We start from the raw sequence: 17,312 nt of genomic DNA, 5'->3' as shown, positions 1-17,312 counted from the left end.
TTCTTTCTTTATTTTATTTGTTTATTTATTTATTTATTGAGACAGAGTCTTGCTCTGTCGCCCAGGCTGGAGTGCAGTGGCCAGATCTCAGCTCACTGCAAGCTCCACCTCCCGGGTTTACGCCATTCTCCTGCCTCAGCCTCCCAAGTAGCTGGGACTACACGTGCCCGCCACCGGGCCTGGCTAATTTTTTGTATTTTTTTAGTAGAGATGGGGTTTCACCGTGTTAGCCAGGATGGTCTCCATCTCCTGACCTCGTGATCCGCCCGTCTTGGCCTCCCAAAGTGCTGGGATTACAGGCTTGAGCCACCGTGCCCAGCCAGTTCTGTCACTTTCTAGCTATATGACCTTAAGAAAGTTGCTTAATATCCCTGTGCCTAAATGTCTTCATCTTCAAAATATGCTTATAATACTCTCTACTTCAATAAGTGTTACAATTGAGGATCAAATAGCTTAATAAAACTGCACTTGAAACAGAATAAGTACTGTTATAAATATTTTATGTTGTCATTATTCTTAATTGTCATCATCATTACTAGTAGTAATATTAGAGCACCTATCACGATACTGTAACAATTCAATTATTTGCTTATTTTTGTTCCTCCAATTCCTAACCCAGTGCCTAGAAGTGAAATTAGATAGACACGTGTTTGCTAAAAGAATTTCTGGTGCAGGAGTAAACTAAACTATTTTTTTGCTTCTTAGGAAGGGATCATTTCCTATGAGCTCCCAATAATGGGATTGTAGGGGCTGTGGGTCCTTACTTGTCAACCGTGTTGAGAGTGAAGGAACCTGATAAGCTCTTGTCACTGTTCCCAGCTCAACACTCTCTGTCATTCTGGTATCCAAAATGGGTGATGAAGATGTCCTGGCTGGTTGGCTCGAAGTGTCCAAAGTACTGACCATAACGAAGTGTCCTTCAGTAGTGCTGCTCTCTGTCCCAAGACTGGTGTCCACTCTACGTGGAGTAGCTGAAGAGGAAGTTATCCCATGGAGGGCTGGGATGGTTGAAGAATCAGTGGTAGTGAAGGTTGAAGAGGAGAACGGCACAGGAGTGGATGAAGGCAGGCTCTCTGCAATGGTGGACAGAGTAGCACCCCCAGGGCCTGACTCTGTCCTAGAGAATGGACTACCTGAACCTGAGATGACTCGTGGAACTCCAGTGGTGGCAAATGAAGTCACAGCCTCTGATAGAGAAGGCATCACTGTGGCAGTGGAAATAGTCTCAGCTGAAGGCAGCAAATCTGTACTCAGATGATGAATACTTTCTGTTACAGACATAGTAAACTTGGATTCTGGGAAGGAGGTTACCCCAGTGGACTCCATAATAGATGGAGAAGCATTAAAGGGGGTGATTATGTCCACTGGAATTTCAGTATACTGTGAGGCTGGTGGCCGGTCTGGGGATGATATTTTCACAGAAGAGGTGAAATCAGTCTTGGAACTCTGTAAAAGATGAGTGGACCCAGGAGAAGAAGGTGTATTTGTTGGTGTGACTGAGCTGGTCACATTTAGGGACATGTTAGTCTTCCTAAATGCAGAAGTCAAATGAGAAAATGGCTCTGCCTCAGATCTTGTGGTCTCAATATTGGCAGGCATTGATGTGGAAATAGTGGTTTCGGCCATGGAAGAGGAAGTACCCATTGGGTATGTAGCCTTGGATGGCTCTGAGTGGATTGAAACAGAGGAATATAGTTCATGTCCAGAACTGGTGGTTCCCACATTGGTCACTGCCATGCTTGAAGAAGGATGAATTTTCTCTGTATCTGTGGTGACTTCAGAAGCAGCCAGTATTTCAACTGAGGTGCTGCTCAGATTTGGAGATAAACTGGTTCCAGGTTCTGTGCTTATGTCTGTAGTCTTCACCATGCCTGGGGTGAGGAGCGAAGTCACAGGAAAAGAGGAGGAAGGGATACTCTGTAGTAATGTGGAAGAAACAGAAGGTGACGTCGTGACAGGTAAGGACAACAGAGAAGAGGAAGAGCTAGTTTTTTCCACAAAGGGAGAGCTCTTCCATGATGGATTTTCAGGACTCCTACTCATAAGAGTTGTCATCTCTGAGTGTAAAAATCTTGGAGGAACAGTTGAATGGGTCTTTGCCAAGGGTGCTGTTGTTGTGGCCAAGGTAAGGGTACTCTGTGTTGTAGCCCCAGGAGAACTTGTTTGGGTGCTGATGGTCGTTTCTGTTGATTCTGACATCATGGATGAGGAAGAGAGCCTGGTGATCACTTCAGTGATGATGTCTGGAGACAGTGTGGACTGATCAGGGTCAGGGATGTGTGTTCTGTTAGAGGACATGATTTCTGTCATGGAGACCTCAGTAGTAGCACTAGTGGGTACTCCAAAAAGGACTGCACTAGTTTCTGTGATTGAGCTGGTCTCTTCAGAGGTGCTAGTCTCCCTGAATCCAGGAGTCAGTGAGAATGTTGGCTCTGTCGGAATCCTCCTAGTCTCAGAGAAGGCAGGAATTGATGTGAAAACAGTGGTGTCCTCCACAGGAGAAGTGATACCCATTGAAGATGTGGTCATTGTTGTTTCTAAGTCAGCTAGGACAGAGGAATGAGATTCATGAACAGAACTGGAGGTCCCCACTTTGGTCACCGCTGTGTTTGAGGTAGGATGAATCTTCTCTGTATCTGTGATGATTTCAGAGGTGGCCGGTATTTCAACTGAGGTGCTGCTCAGATTTGGAGATGAACTGGTTTTAGGCTCTGAGCTTGTGTCCAACACTTCCGTAGTCTTCACCAGGCCTGGGAGGATAAGTGAAGTCACAGGAAGAGGAGAGGAGGGGCTACTCTCTAGTAATGTGGAGGACACAGGAGAAAGTGAGGTCGTGAGAGGTAATGATGTCAGAGAAGAGGAAAATCCAGTTGTTTCCACAAAGCGAGGGCTTGTCCATGGCAGATTTTCAGGACCCCTGCTCATAAGATAGGTTATCTCTGAGTGTGAAAGCCCTTGAGACACAGTTGAGTGGGTCCCTGACAAAAAGGTCGTTGAGGTGCCCAAGGGAAGGGTAACCTGGGATGTAGCCAGAGAAGAACCTGTTTGGGTGGTGATGGTTATTTCTGCAGATTCTGCCATGATGGGGGAGGTAGAGAGCCTGGTGACAACTTCATCGGAGATGTCTGGTGACATTGTGGACTGAGCAGGGCCAGGAATGGATGTTCTGCTAGAGGACATAACTTCTGTCCTGGAGACCTCAGGAGTGGCACCAGAGGGCATCTTGTAAAGGACAGTGCTTGTCTCTGTGGATGAGATGATGTCCTGGGAGGTTCTGGTCTCCCTCAGTCCAGGGGTCAGAGATGACATTGACTCTATCTCAATCCTTGTAAAGCCAGAGGAGTCAGGCATTGTTGTGGAAACAATGTTGTCTCTTATAGAGGAAGAGGTGACCATTGGAGATGTCACTTTGGTTGGCTCTGAGAAGCCTGGGGAGGAGGAATAGAGTTCCTCTCTAGCACTGGTGGTTTCCGCATGGGACGCTGCTGTGTTTTCAAAAACCTGAATTGCCTCTGTCTCCATAGTGGCTTTAGAAGTGGCCAGACTCCCATCTGAGGTGATATTCAAACTGGGAGGTGAAGTGGTCTCAGGTTCTAAGCTTGCATCCAACATGTCTGTGGTCTTCATCATGACAGAGGTGAAAAGAGAAGTGACAGGGACAGGAGAAGAGTGGCTACTCCCAGATGGTGTGGAATAAAGCGGCAAAGGTGAGGTTACTGCAGATAAAGACACCAGGGAAGATGGAGAGCTGTTTTTTTCCACAGATGGAAGGCTTGGCCATGACACATCCTCAGGACCTCTGCTCATACGAGTTGTCACCACTGACTGTGGAAATCTCTGAGTTGCAGCTGAGTGAGTTCCTGGCCAGGAGGCTCTGCTTGATGTGCCCAAAGTAAAGGTACCCTGTGAGGTAGCCCCAGAAGGACCTGTTTTGGGGGTGATGGCCATTTCTGTTGATTCTTTCCTGGTGAGGGGAGTAGAAATTCTAGTGATGGTTTCTGTGGAGGTGTCTGGTGACATTGTGGATTGAGCAGGGCCTGGGATGGATGTTCTGCTAGAGGAGATGGCTTCTGTCCTGGAGACCTCAGGAGTAGCACCAGTGGGCACAGTAGAAAGGACAGAGTTTGTTTCTGTGGCAGAGGTGGTCTCTTCAGAGGTGCTGGTCTCCATCAACCCAGGAGTCAGTGAAAGCGTTGGCTTTGTCTGAATGCTACTGGTGTCAGAGAAGGCAGGAGTTGATGTGAGAACATTTGTATCTCCTGTGGGGTAGATGATACCTACTGAAGATGTGGCTTTTGTTGTCACTGAGTCAGCTAAGGCAGAGGAAGGAGATTCATGTGTATAACCTGAGGTTACCACATTGGTCACCTCCAGTTTCTCTGTATCTGTGGTGACTTCACTGGTGGCCAGTATTTCAGCTGAGGTGCTGCTCAGATTTAGGCGTGAACTGGTTTCAGGTTCTGAGCTTGTGCCCAACAGCTCTGTGGTCTTCACCAGGCCCGAGGTGAGAAGTGATGTCACAGGAAGAGAAGAGGAGTGGATGCTGTCCGGTAATGTGGAAGAAACAGGAGAAAGTGAGGTCATGGCAGGTGAAGACAGCAAAGAAGAGGCAGAGCTGGTTTCTTCCATAGAGGGATGGCTTGGCCATGGCACATCTCCAGGAGTTCTACTCATAAGAGTGGTCATCTCTGAGTGTGAAAATCCTTGAGATGCAGTTGAATGGGTCCCTGACATAAAAATTGTGGTTGAGGTGTCCAAGGTAAGTGTACCCTGTGATGTAGCCCCAGGAGAACCCGTTTGGGTGGTAATGGTCATTTCTGTAGATTCTGTCTTGATGGGGGAGGTAGAGAGCCTGGTGATCACTTCAGTGGAGATGTCTGGTGACATTGTGGACTGATCAGGGCTAGATCTTCTGCTAGAGGACGTGACTTGTGTCCTGGAGTACTCAATCATGGCACTAGTGAGTGCCTTGTAAGGAACAGTGCTTGGCTCTGTGGCTGAGTGGATCCCCTGGGAGGTCCTGGTCTCCCTTGGTGTGGGGGTCAGGGTGGATGTTGACTCCATCTCAGTTCTTGTTATCTCAGAGGAAGCAGGTATGGTTGTAGAAACAATGTGTTTTATTGTGGAAGAGGTGACCATTGGAGATGTCACTTTGGATGGCTCTGGGAAGCTTGGGTAAGAGGAATAGAATTCTTGTCTAGCTCTGGTGGTGCCCACCTGGGTCACAGCTGTGTTTTCAGAAATCTGAATTGCCTCTGTGTCCATAGTGGCTTTAGAAGTGGCCAGACTCTCATCTGAGGTGATATTCATAGTGGGAGGTGAAGTGGTCACAGGTTCCAAGCTTGTATCCAACATGTCAGCGGTCTTCATCACGACAGGGGTGAAAAGAGAAGTCACCTGGAGAGGAAAGGAGTGGCTACTCCCAGATGTTGTGGAATAAAGCAGCAAAGGTGATGTTACTGCAGATAAAGACACCAGGGAAGATGGGAGGCTAGTTTTTTCCACTGATGGGGGGCTTGGCCCTGACACATCCTCAGGACCTCTGCTCATAGGAGTGGTCATCACTGAGTGTGGAGATCTGTGAGTTGCAGCTGAGTGAGTTCCTGGCCAGGAGGCTCTGCTTGATGTGTCCAAGGTAAAGATACCTTGTGAGGATGCCCCAGAATGACCTGTTTTGGGGGTGATGGTCATTTCTGCTGATTCTGTCATGGTGAGGGGAGTAGAAATTCTAGTGATGGTTTCTGAGGAGATGTCTGGTGACACTGTGGATTGAGCAGGACCTGGGGTGGATGTTCTGCTTGAGGAGATGGCTTCTGTTCTGGAGACCTCAGTAGTAGCACCAGTGAGCATTCCAGAAAGAGAAGCACTTCTTTCTGTTGCTGAGCTGATCTCTTGAGAGGTACTGATCTCCCTTAATTCAGAGGTCAGGGAGGAAGTTGGCTTTGTCATCATAGTTTCTGGGAAGGCAGGAGTTGATGTGGAAACACCTGTATTCCCCAGAGTGGAGGTGGTAGCCATTGGAGATGTGGCTTTTGTTGTCACTAAGTCAGCCAAAACAGAGGAAGGGGATAGATGTTTATAAACCAAGGTCCCTACATTGATCACTGGTGTGTTTGAGGAGGGATGAATTTTCTCTGTATCTTTGGTGACTTCAGAGGTGTCCAATATTTCATCTGAGGTGCTGCTCAAATTTGGAGGTGGACTGGTTTCAGGTTCTGAGCTCGTGCCCAACATGTCTGTGGTCTTCACCGGGCCAGGGGTGAGAAGTACAGTCATAGGATGAGGAGAGGAGGGGATGCTCTCTGGTAATGTAGAGGAAGAAGAAGGCAAGATCATGGCAGGTGAAGACAGTGGGGAAGAAACAGAGCTGGCTTCTTCCACAGAGGGAAGGCTTGGCCATGACACATCTCCAGGAGTTCTACTCATAAGAGTGGTCATCTCTGAGTGTGGAAATCCTGGAGATGCAGTTGAGTGGGTCCCTGACCAAAAGGTTGTTGTTGAGGTGTCCAAGGTGAAGGTACCCTGTGATGTAGTCCCAGGAGAACCTGTCTGAATAGTGATGGCACTTTCTGCTGATTCTGTTATAATGGGGGAGGTAGAAAGCCTGGTGATCGCTTCAGTGGAGATGTCTGGTGACATGGTGGACTGATCAGGCCCTGACATGGATGTCCCCCTAGAGGAGATCACTTCTGTCCTGGAGACCTCAGTGGTAGCACCACTGGGCACTTCAGAAAGGACAGTGCTTCTCTCTGTGGCTGAGCTGATCCTCTCAGAGCTGCTGGTCTCCCTCAATCCAGAAGTCAGGGAGGATGTTGGTTCTATCTGAATTCTTCTGGTCTCAAAGAAGTCAGAAGTGGATATGGAAACACTCGTTTCCCCCATGGTGTAGGTGGTACCCATTGAAGATATGGCTTTGGGTGTCTCTGAGTCAGCTAGGACAGAAGATTGTGATTCATGTCCAGAACTGGAGGTCCTTACATTGGTCACTGCTGTGTGTGTGTAAGGATGCATGGCTTCTGTATCTACAGTGTCTTCCAAAGTGGTCAGTCTCTCATAGGAGGTGCTGCTCAAATTTGAAGTGGAGCTGGTTTCAGGTTCTCTGCTTATGCCCATCCTGTCTGTGGTTATCACCAGGTCAGGGGTGAGAAAAGAAGTCACAGGAAGAGAAGGGGAAGTGAAATCCTCTGCTAATGTAGAGGAAACAGGAGAAGGTGAGGTCATGGCAGGTAGAGACAGCAGGGAAGAGGCAGAGCTGGTTTCTTCCACAGAGGATTGACTAGGCCATAACACATCGCCAGGGCCTCTGCTCACAAGAATGGTCATCTCTGAGTGTGAAAATCTCTGAGTCGCAGTCAAGTGGGTTTCTACCCAGTTGGGTGTTGTTGACATGTCCACAGTAAGAGTACTCTCTGGTGTAAACCCAGGAGAATCTGTTTGTGTCTTGATCATCATTTCTGCTGATTCTGTCATTATGCGGGAGGTAGGGAGTCTGGTGATGGTTTCTGTGGAGGTCTCTGGTGACACTGTGAGCTGAGCAAGGCCTGAGACGGATGTTCTGCTAGAGGAGGTGACTTCTGTCCTGGAGACTTCAGCAGTGGCATCAGCAGGCACTCCAGAAAGGACAGTGCTCATCTCTGTGGCTGAGCTGGTCCCCCCAGGGCTGCTGGTCTTTCTCACTCCAAGGGTCAGGGAGGATGTTGGTTCTGTCTGAATTTTGCTAGTCCCAAAAAAGCCAGGAGTTGATGTGGAGACACTTGTATCCTCCATGGTGGAGGTAATAACCATTGGAGATGTGACGTTGGATGCCTTTGAGTCAGCTAGGACAGAGGAAGGGGATTCATGTCTAGAACTGGAGGTACCCACATCGGTCGCTGCTCTGTTTGAAGAAGGATGAATTTTCTTCGTATCTGTGGTGACTTCAGAGGTGGCCAGTATTTCAGCTGAGGTGCTGCTCAAATTTGCAGGTGAGTTGGTTACAGGTTCCAAGCTTTTGTGCAATGTATCTGTAGTTTTTGCCAGGCCAGATGTGAGGAGTGATGTCACAGGAAGAGGAGAGGAAGAGATGCTGTCTGTTAATGTGGAGGAAATAGGAGGAGGTGAAGCTGTGGCTGGTGAAGACATCAGAGAAGAGGAAGAGCTAGTTTTTTCCAGAAGGGGAGGGCTCATCAGTGATACATCCTCAGGACCCCTCTTCATAAGAGTGCTCATCTGTGAGTGTGAAAATCCTTGAGATACAGTTGAGCGTGTCGTTGTCAAAGAGGTTGTGCTTGAAGTGTCCAAAGTACTGGTGCCTTGTGTTGCGGCCCCTAAAGGACTTGTGTGGGTGTTCATGGTCATTTCTGTTGATTCTGTCATGACAGGGGATGTAGAGAACCAACTGGTGGTTCCTGTGGAGATGTCTGGTGATATTGTGGATGGAGCGGGACCTGGGATGGAGGTGATGTCTTCCTTGGAGATCTCAGTAGTAGCACCAGTGGACACTTTAGAAAGGATGATGCTCATCTTGGTGCCTGAGCTGGTCCCTTCAGAGCCACTGGACTCCCTCAATCCAGGGGTTAGGGAGGAAGTTGGCTCTGTCTGAATCCTCCTAGTCTCAAGGATGGCAGGAGTTGATGTGAGAACACTTGTATCCCCCATGGTGGAGGTGGTACCCATTGGAGATGAGGCTTTGAGTGTCTCTGAGTCAGCTAGGACAGAGGATTGTGATTTATATCCAGAGCTGGTGGTCGCCACGTTGGTCCCTCCTGTGTTTGTAGAAGGATGCACAGCTTCTGTATGTGCGGTGTCTTTGTAAGTGGTCAGTATCTCACGGGAGGTGCTGCTCAAACTTGAAGATGAACTGGTTCCAGGTTCTGTGCTTATACTCAAGTTATCTGTGGTCATCACCGGGCCAGAGGTGAGAAGTGAAGTCACAGGAAGGGGAGAGTGGGGGATATGTGCTGGGAATGTGGTGGAAACAGGATGAGGTGAGGTCACGGCAGGTAAAGACAGCGGGGAAGATGGAGGGCTGGTTTCTTTCACAAAGGGAGGACTAGGCCATGACACACCTCCAGGACCTCTGCCCATGGAAGTGGTTATCTCTGGGTGTGGAAATCCCTGAGTTACTGTAAAGTGGGTTTCTTCCCAAGAGGATGTGGTTGCTGTGTCCAAATTAAGGGTACTTTCTGATGTAGACCCCGGAGGATCTGTTTGAGTTGTGATGGTCATTTTGGCAGATTCTGTCATGACAGAGGAGGCAGAAATCCTGGTGATGGTTTCTGTGGAGATGTTTTGTGACACTGTGGACTGCTCAGGGCCTGAGATGGATGTTCTGCTAAAGGTGATGGCTTCTGTCCTGGAGACCTCAGTAGTAGCACCAGTGGACACTTCAGAAGGAAGCGTGTTTTTCTCTGCGGCTGAGCTGGTCTCTTCAGAGGTGCTGGTCTCCCTCAATCTGGTGGTCAGTGAGGAAGCTGGATCTGTCTGAATTTTCCTAGTGTCAGATAAGGCAGGAGTTAATGTGGAAACACTTATATCCTCCATGATGGAGATGGTACCCATTGGTGATGTGGCTTTGGTTGTCTCTGAGTCAGGTAGGACAGAGGAAGGGGATTCATGTCCAGAACTGGAAGTTCCCACTTTGGTTACTGCTGTGTTTGAGAAAGGATGAATTTTCTCTGTATCTGTGGTGACTTCAGAGGTGGCCAGTATTTCAACTGAGGTGCTGCTCAAACTTGGAGATGAACTGATTTCAGGTTCTGTGCTTGTGTCCAACACCTCTGTAGTCTTCACTTGGCCTGCTATGAGAAGCGAAGTCACAGAAGCAGAAGAGGAGTGGCTACTTGCTGGTAATGTGAAAGAAACAGAAGAAGGTGAGATCATGGCAGGTAAAGATAGCTGGGAAGATGGAGGGCTGGTTTCTTCCACAGGGGGAGAGCTAGGCCATGGCACATCTCCAGAACCTCTACTCACAAGAGTGGTTATCTCTGAGTGTGGCAATCTCTGAGTCATAGTCGAGTGGGTTATTACCAAGGAGGGTGTGGTTGATGTGTCTAATGTAAGGGTACTCCCTGGTGTAGATCCAGGAGGACTTGTTTGGGTTTTGATGGTCATTTCTGATGATTCTGCCATGATGGGGGAGGTAGGGAACTTAATGATTGTTCTTGTGGTGGATATTTCTGGCAACATTGTGGACTCAGCAGGACCAGAGACAGATGTTCTGCTAGAAGAGGTGACTTCTGTCCTGGAGACCTCAGTAGTAGCACCAGTGGGCACTTCAGAAAGGACAGCACTTGTCTCTGTGGTTGAGCTGGTCTCCACAGAACTGCTGGTCTCCCTCAATTTAGGGGTCAGGGAGGAAATGGACTCTTTCTGAATCCTGCTAGTCTCCAAGAAGTGAGGGGTTGATATGGCAACAGTTGTGTCCTCCTGTGTGGAGGTAATAAACATTGGTGATGTGGTTTTGGATGTCTCTGAGTCAGCTAAGGTAGAGGAACGGGATTCATGTCCAGAGGTGGAGGTCTCCACATTGGACATGGCTGTGTTTGTAGAAGGATACACAGCTTCTGTATCTGTGGTGTCCTTGCCAGTGGTCAGTCTCTCACCTGAAGTGTGGCTCAGCTTTGGAAGTGAACTGGTTGCAAGTTCTGGGCTTGTGTGTAACATGTCTGTGGTCATCACCCGGCCAGAGGTGAGAATTGAAGTCACAGGAAGAGGAGAGGGGGAGATACTCACTGGTAATGTGGAGGAAATGGGAGGAGGTGAGATTGTGGCAGGTAAAGACAGCAGGGAAGGGAGAGAGCTGGGTTTTTCCACAGAGGGAGAGCTTTGCCATGACATATCTCCAGGACCTCTGCTCATGACAGTGGTCTGCTCTGGGTGTGGATATCTCTGAGTCAAAGTTGAATGAGTCTTTGCCTGGGACTTTGTGGTGGATGTGTCCAGGGTAAGGGTATCCTGTGATGTAGACCCAGAAGGACCTGTTTGGGTGGGGATGGTCATTTCTGCTGATTCTGTCATGGTAGGCAAGGCAAAGAGCCTTGTCATTGTTCTTGTGGATATTTCTGGCAACATTGTGGACTGAGAAGGGCCAGGGATGGATGTTCTACCAGAGGAGGTGACTTCTGTCCCGGAGACCTCAGCAGCAGTACCAGTGGGGACTTCTGAAAGAACAATACTTGTGTCAGTGGAAAAGTTGGCATTTTGGGAGATGCTGGTCTCCCTCAGTCCAGGAGTCAAGGAATATGTTGACTCGCTCTTAATTTTTGTAGTCTCAGAGTAAACAGACATTGATGTGGAAACAGTTGTATGCCCCATGGTGGAGGTGGTATCCACTGGGGCTGTAGCCTTGGTTCTTTCTGAGTCAGCTAGGACAGAGGAGTGTGACCCATGTCCAGAGCTGGTGGTTTCCACGTTAGTCACTGTTGTGCTTGTGAAAGGATGCATGGCTTCTATAGCTGTGGTGTCTTCATCTGTTGTCAGTATCTCATGTGAGGTACTGCTCAAATTTGGAGGTGAACTGGTTGTAGCTTCTGGGCTTGTGCCTAACATGTCTGTGGTCATCACTAGACTAGAGGTAAGCAGTGAGATCATAGGAGAAGGAGTGGCGTGTATGGTCTTTGGTAATGTTGAGGAACCGGGAGAAGGTGAGGTCATGGCTGGTGAAGGCATCAGGGAAGAGGAGAAGCTGGTTTTCTCTATAGAATGAGGGATTGTCTGTGATAGAATCTCAGGGTCCTTGTTCATGAGAGTAGTCATTTCTGAGTGTGAAAATTCCTGAGTCACCATCGAGCGTGTTCCTGCCCTGGAGGATGTAGTTGGTGTGTCCAAGGTAAAGGTACCCTGTGATGTAGATCCAAGAGGAGGGCCTGTTTGGGTGATGATGGTCACATTTGCAGATTCTGTAATGCCAGGGGAAATAGGCAGCCTGGAGATCACTTCAGTGGAGATGTCTGGTGACTTTGTGGAATGATCAGGGCCCGGAATGGATGTTTTTCTAGAAGAGGCAACTTCTGTCCTAGAGGTCTCAGGAGTGGCACTAGTGGTCACCTTGTGAAGGACAGCACTTTTCTCTGTGGATATGATGGGCTCCTGGGAGGTGCTGGTTTCCTTCAGCTCATGAGCCAGGGAGGATGTTGACTCCATCGCAATCCTTGTAATCTCAGAGGAGCCAGGCATGGATGTGGAAACAATGGTGTCCCTTATGGTGAAAGAGGTAACCACTGGAGAGGTGACTTCGGGTGGTTCTGAGTAGGTTGGGACAGATGAATAAGATTCCTTTTCAGAAGTGGTGGTCCCCATATCGGTTACTGCTATGTTTGTGGAAAGATACATTTTCTCTGTATCTTTAATGTCTTCAGAAGTAGTTGGTATCTTTTGTGAGGTGCTGCCCAAATTTGGAGGTAAACTGGTCACAGATGCCAGCATATCTGTGGTCTTCACCGGGCCAGAAGTGGGGAGTGAAGTCAGATGAACAGAAGAATAGGGCCTACCTTCTAGTAACGTAGTAGGTACAGGGGGCAGTGAGGTTATTGCTGGTAAAGACAGAAGGGAAGAGGGAGAACTGGTTTTTTCCACAGAGGGTGGGCTTGTCCCTGATACATCCTCAGGAACTCTACTTATAAGAGTGGACACATCTAATTGTGAAAATCCATGAGTCATAGCTGAGTGGGTCTCTGCCTGTGAGGTTGTGATTGATGTGTCCCAGGTAAGGGTACCCTGTGAGGTAGCCCTATGAGGACCTGTCTGAGTGGCGATGGTCATTTCATCAGATTTTGTCATGCCAGCAAAGGTAGAGAACATGGTGACAGATCCTGTGGATGTGTCTGGTGACACTGTGGGCTTTTCAGTGCCTCGGATGGATGTCCTGCTAGAGGAAGTGAGTTCTGTTCTGGAGACCTCAGTAGTAGCAGCAGTGAGTGCTTTGTCAAAGACAGTGCTTGTGTCTGAGGATGAGCCTATTTTCTGGGAAGTGCTGATCTCCCTCAGTCCAAAGGTCAGGGAGGAAGTTGTCTCAGACTCAATCTTTGTCATCTCAGACGATCTGGGCATTGATATGGAAACTATTGAGTCCCCCATGGTGGAAGTGATAACTACTGGAGATGTGGTTTTATATGGCTCTGAGTCTGGTGAGACAGTAAAATAGAATTCATGTGGTGAACTGGTGGTCCCCACATTGGTCACTGCTGTGTTTATAGAAAGATGTATTGTGTGTGTATCTGTGGTGGCTCCTGAAGTGGCCGAGGTGTTGCTTAAACTTTGAGATGAATGAGTCACAGGTTCTAAGCTTGTGTCGATGTCTGTTATCTTCACTAGTGCAGGGGTGAGTACTGAGGTCACAGAAGCAAGAGAGGAGGTACTGTGCACTCGCAATGTGGAAGTTACAGGAGAAGGTGAGGTTGTCACAAGGAGAGGTGCCTGAGAAGAGAGAGAGTGGGCTTCTTCTACAGAGAAAGGGCTTGTCTTCGACACATCACTGAGATCATTGTTCATGACTGTGGTTGTTTCTGAGTCTACAAAATCCTGAGTTCTGGCTGATGGGGTTCCTGCTGGGTTGGCTACGGTTGATGTGTCCAAGGTCAGTTGGCCAAGAGATGTCACCCCAGGAGGATCTGTTTGTGTGGTGATGGTCTTGTGTGTAGATATTGTCAAGGGAGGCGAGTTAGAATGTCTGCTGCTGGCTTCAGGTGAAATGTCTGGGGACTTTGTTGACTGAGCAGAAGCTGACATGAATGTAGGATCATAGTAGGGGATTTCTGCCCTGGAGACCTCAGTAGCAGCACCTATAGACACACTGGAGAAAACAATGTTTGACTCTGTAGTTGAGTTCATCACCAGGGCGGTGCTGTTCTCTGTCAATTCAGGAGTCAGGGGGGATGTTGACTCTCTGTCAATATTTATAGTCTCAGGAGAACCAGGTGTTGATGTGGAAACAATAGCGTCCTTCATCATAGACCCAGTAACATTTGGAGGTGTGTGTCTGGATGGCTGGGAGTGGATTGAGACAGAGGAATGTAGTTCATGCATAGAATTGGTGGTCCTCATATTGGTTTCTGCTGTGTTCTCTGAAAAGTGAATTGTCTCTGTATTTGTGGAGGCTTCAGAAGTGGGCATCTCACCTGAGAAGCTACTTGCACTTGGTAAGGAGCTGGTCACAGGCTCTGAGAGTGCGTCCAACATGTCCGTGGTCTTCCTCCTGCCAGAGGTGAGAAGGGAAGTCACAGGGAGAGGAGAAGCAGGGCTACTTCCTGATAATGTGGAAAAAAGAGGTGAATGTGAGGTTATTGCAGTTAAAGGCACCAGAGAAGGAGAACTGGTTTCTTCCACAGAGGGAGAGCTTCGCCATGACACGCCTTTAGTACCTCTGCTCCTAGTAGTGGTATCCTCTGAGTGTGGAAATCTCTGAGTCACAGGTGAGTGCATCCCTTCCCAGGAAGCTGTGCTTGATGTGTCCAGGGTAAGGGTAGCCAGTGAGGTAGTCCCTATAGAACCTGTTTGGTTGGTGATGGTCATTTCTGTGGATCCTGTTACAACAGAAGGGGAGAGCCTGGTGATGGTTTCTGTGGAGATGTAGGGTGACATTTTGGAATGATCAGGTCCTGAGATGGATTTTCTGCTAGAGGTGATAACTTCTGTCCTGGAGACCTCAGTAGTAGTAGCAGGGGGTATTTCTGAAAGGACAGTGCTTGTCTCTGTCACAGTGTTGATCTCCTCAGACGTGCTGGTGTCCTTTAATCCAGGAGTCAAAGAGGATGCTGATTCAGTCTGAATTCTGGTCTCAAAGAAGGTAGGCATTGATGCAGAAACACTTGTATCCCCCATGGTGAAGGTGATACCCATTGGAGATGTGGCTTTGTATGTGTCTGAGTCAGCTAGGACAAAAGGTTGTGATTCATGTCCAGAAATGGAGGTCCCCACGTTGGCCACTGTGGTGTTTGTGGAAGGATGCATGGCTTCTGTGTGTGCTGTGTCTTTGTAAGTGGTCAGTCTCTCATGTGTGGTGCTGCTTAAATTTGGAGGTGAACTGGTTACAGGTTCTGGGCTTGTCGTGCCCAACACATCTGTGGTTGTCACCAGAAGAGAAGTAAGAAGTGCAGTCACAGGAAGAGGAGAGGAGGGGATGCTCTCTGATAATGTGGAGGAAACAGGAGAAGGGGATGTCATGGCAGGTGAAGACATCAAGGAGGACTCAGAGCTGGTTTCTTCTACAGAGGGAGTTATCATCCATGACACATCTCCAGGAGTTCTGCTCCTAAGAGTGGCTATCTCTGAGTGTGGGAATCCCTGAGACACAGTTGAGTAAGTCCCTTGCTGGAAGAGTGTGGTTGATGTGTCCAAGGGAAGGGTATCCTGTGATGTAGCCCCAGGAGTAGTTGTTTGAGTGGTGATGCTCATTTCTGCAGATTTTGTCATGATGGGGGAGGTGAAAAGCCTGGTTATCACTCCTGTGGAGATGTCGGGTGCTACTGTGGACCGATCAAGGTCTGAGATGGATGTTCTTCTAGAGGAGATTTCTGTTCTGGAGCTCTGAGTAATAGCACCCGTGGGCACATAAGAAAAGGCGGTATTTGTCTCTGTCGTTGAGCTGGTCTCCTCAGACGTGCTGCTCTCCCTCAGTCTGGGGCTCAGGGATGCTGTTGGCTCTGTTTGAATTTGGCTAGTCTGAGAGCTATTAGGAGTTGATGTGGAAACACTTGTGTTCCCCAGGGTGGAGGTGGTACTCATTGGAGATGTGGTTTTTGATGTCTCTGAGTCAGCTAGGACAGAGGATTGTGATTCATGTCCAGACCTGGGGGTCCCTACGTTGGTCACTGCCATGTTTGTGGAAGGATGCATGGTTTCCGTATGTGCAGTGTCTTTGTAAGTGGCTGGTCTCTCATGTGTTGGTCTGCTCAAACTTGGAGGTGAACTGGTTACAGGCTCTGGGCTTGTCGTGCCCAACACATCTGTGGTTGTCACCAGAACAGAAGTAAGAAGTGCAGTCACAGGAAGAGGAGAGGAGGGGATGCTCTCTGATAATGTGGAGGAAACAGGAGAAGGGGATGTCATGGCAGGTGAAGACATCAAGGAGGACTCAGAGCTGGTTTCTTCTACAGAGGGAGTTGTCATCCATGACACATCTCCAGGAGTTCTGCTCCTAAGAGTGGCTATCTCTGAGTGTGGGAATCCCTGAGACACTCCCTGGAAGAGTGTGGTTGATGTGTCCAAGGGAACAGTACCATGTGATGTAGCCCTAGGAGTAGTTGTTTGAGTGGTGATGGTCATTTCTGCAGATTTTGTCATGATAGGGGAGGTGAAGAGCCTGGGGATCATTGCTGTGGAGATGCTGGGTGTCATTGTGGACTGATCAAGGTCTGAGATGGATGTTCTGCTAGAGGAGATGACTTCTGTCCTGGAGACCTGAGCAGTACCACCCGTGGGCACATAAGAAATGGCACTGTTTGTCTCTGTCACTGAGCTGATCTTCTCAGACGTGCTGCTCTCCCTCGGTCTAGGGGTCAGGGATGCCATTGACTCTGTTTGAATTTGGCTAGTTTGAGAGATATCAGGAGTCGATATGGAAACACTTGTGTGCCCCATGGTGGAAGTGGTACTCATCAGAGGTGTGGCTTTCGATGTCTCTGAGTCAACTAAGGCAGAGGATTGTGACTCATGTCCAGACCCAGAAGTCCCTACATTGGTCATTGCAGTGTTTGTGGAAGGATGTGTGGCGGCTTGTGTGTGTGCAGTGTCTTTGTAAGTGGTCAGTCTCTCATGAGTGCTGCTGCTCAAATTTGGAGGTGAACTGGTTACAGATTCTGGGCTTGTAGTGCCCAGCCCATTTGTGGTTGTCACCAGAACAGAAGTAGGAAGTGCAGTTACAGGAAGAGGAGAGGAGGGGATGCTCTCTGGTGATGTGGAGGAAACAGGAGAAGGGGATATCATGGCAGGTGAAGACAGGGTAGACGCAAAGCTGGTTTTTTCCATAGGGGGAGTTGTCATCCATGACACATTCTCAGGACCCATGCTCATGTGAGTGGTCACCTCTGAGTGTGGGAATCCCTGAGTCACAGTTGAATGAGTCCCTCCCTGGGAAAGTGTGGTTAATGTGTCCAAGGGAAGGGTACCATGTGATGCAGACCCAGGAGGACTTGCTTGGGTGGTGATCGTCATCTCTGCAGATTTTGTCTTAATAGAGGAGGTGAAGACCCTGGAGATCTCTCCTGTGAAGGTGTCAGGTGGCATTGTAGACTTACCATGGTCTGGGGTGGAAATTTTGCTAGAAGAGATGACCTCTGTACTGGAGACCTCAGTAATAGTACCAGTGGGGACTTTGGAAAGTAGAAAACTCATGT

The 17,312-nt window shown here is 48.6% G+C and overlaps 1 protein-coding gene across 1 annotated transcript in view; it reads right to left on the bottom strand.

The window, feature by feature from the left end:
* Positions 1-17,312, bottom strand: part of MUC16 (mucin 16, cell surface associated) — a 207,833-nt gene that overhangs the window by 114,515 nt on the left and 76,006 nt on the right. The window contains exon 8 of the mRNA XM_033195391.1: positions 765-17,284. Within this exon, the coding sequence (XP_033051282.1) occupies positions 765-17,284 (16,520 nt within the window). The remainder of the gene's footprint in view (positions 1-764; positions 17,285-17,312) is intronic.

Source organism: Trachypithecus francoisi, unplaced genomic scaffold (assembly GCF_009764315.1).
Source record: "Trachypithecus francoisi isolate TF-2019V2 unplaced genomic scaffold, Tfra_2.0 Lachesis_group5, whole genome shotgun sequence".
NCBI classification, from domain to species: domain Eukaryota; kingdom Metazoa; phylum Chordata; class Mammalia; order Primates; family Cercopithecidae; genus Trachypithecus; species Trachypithecus francoisi.
This window is presented reverse-complemented; position numbering and strand designations above follow the sequence as displayed.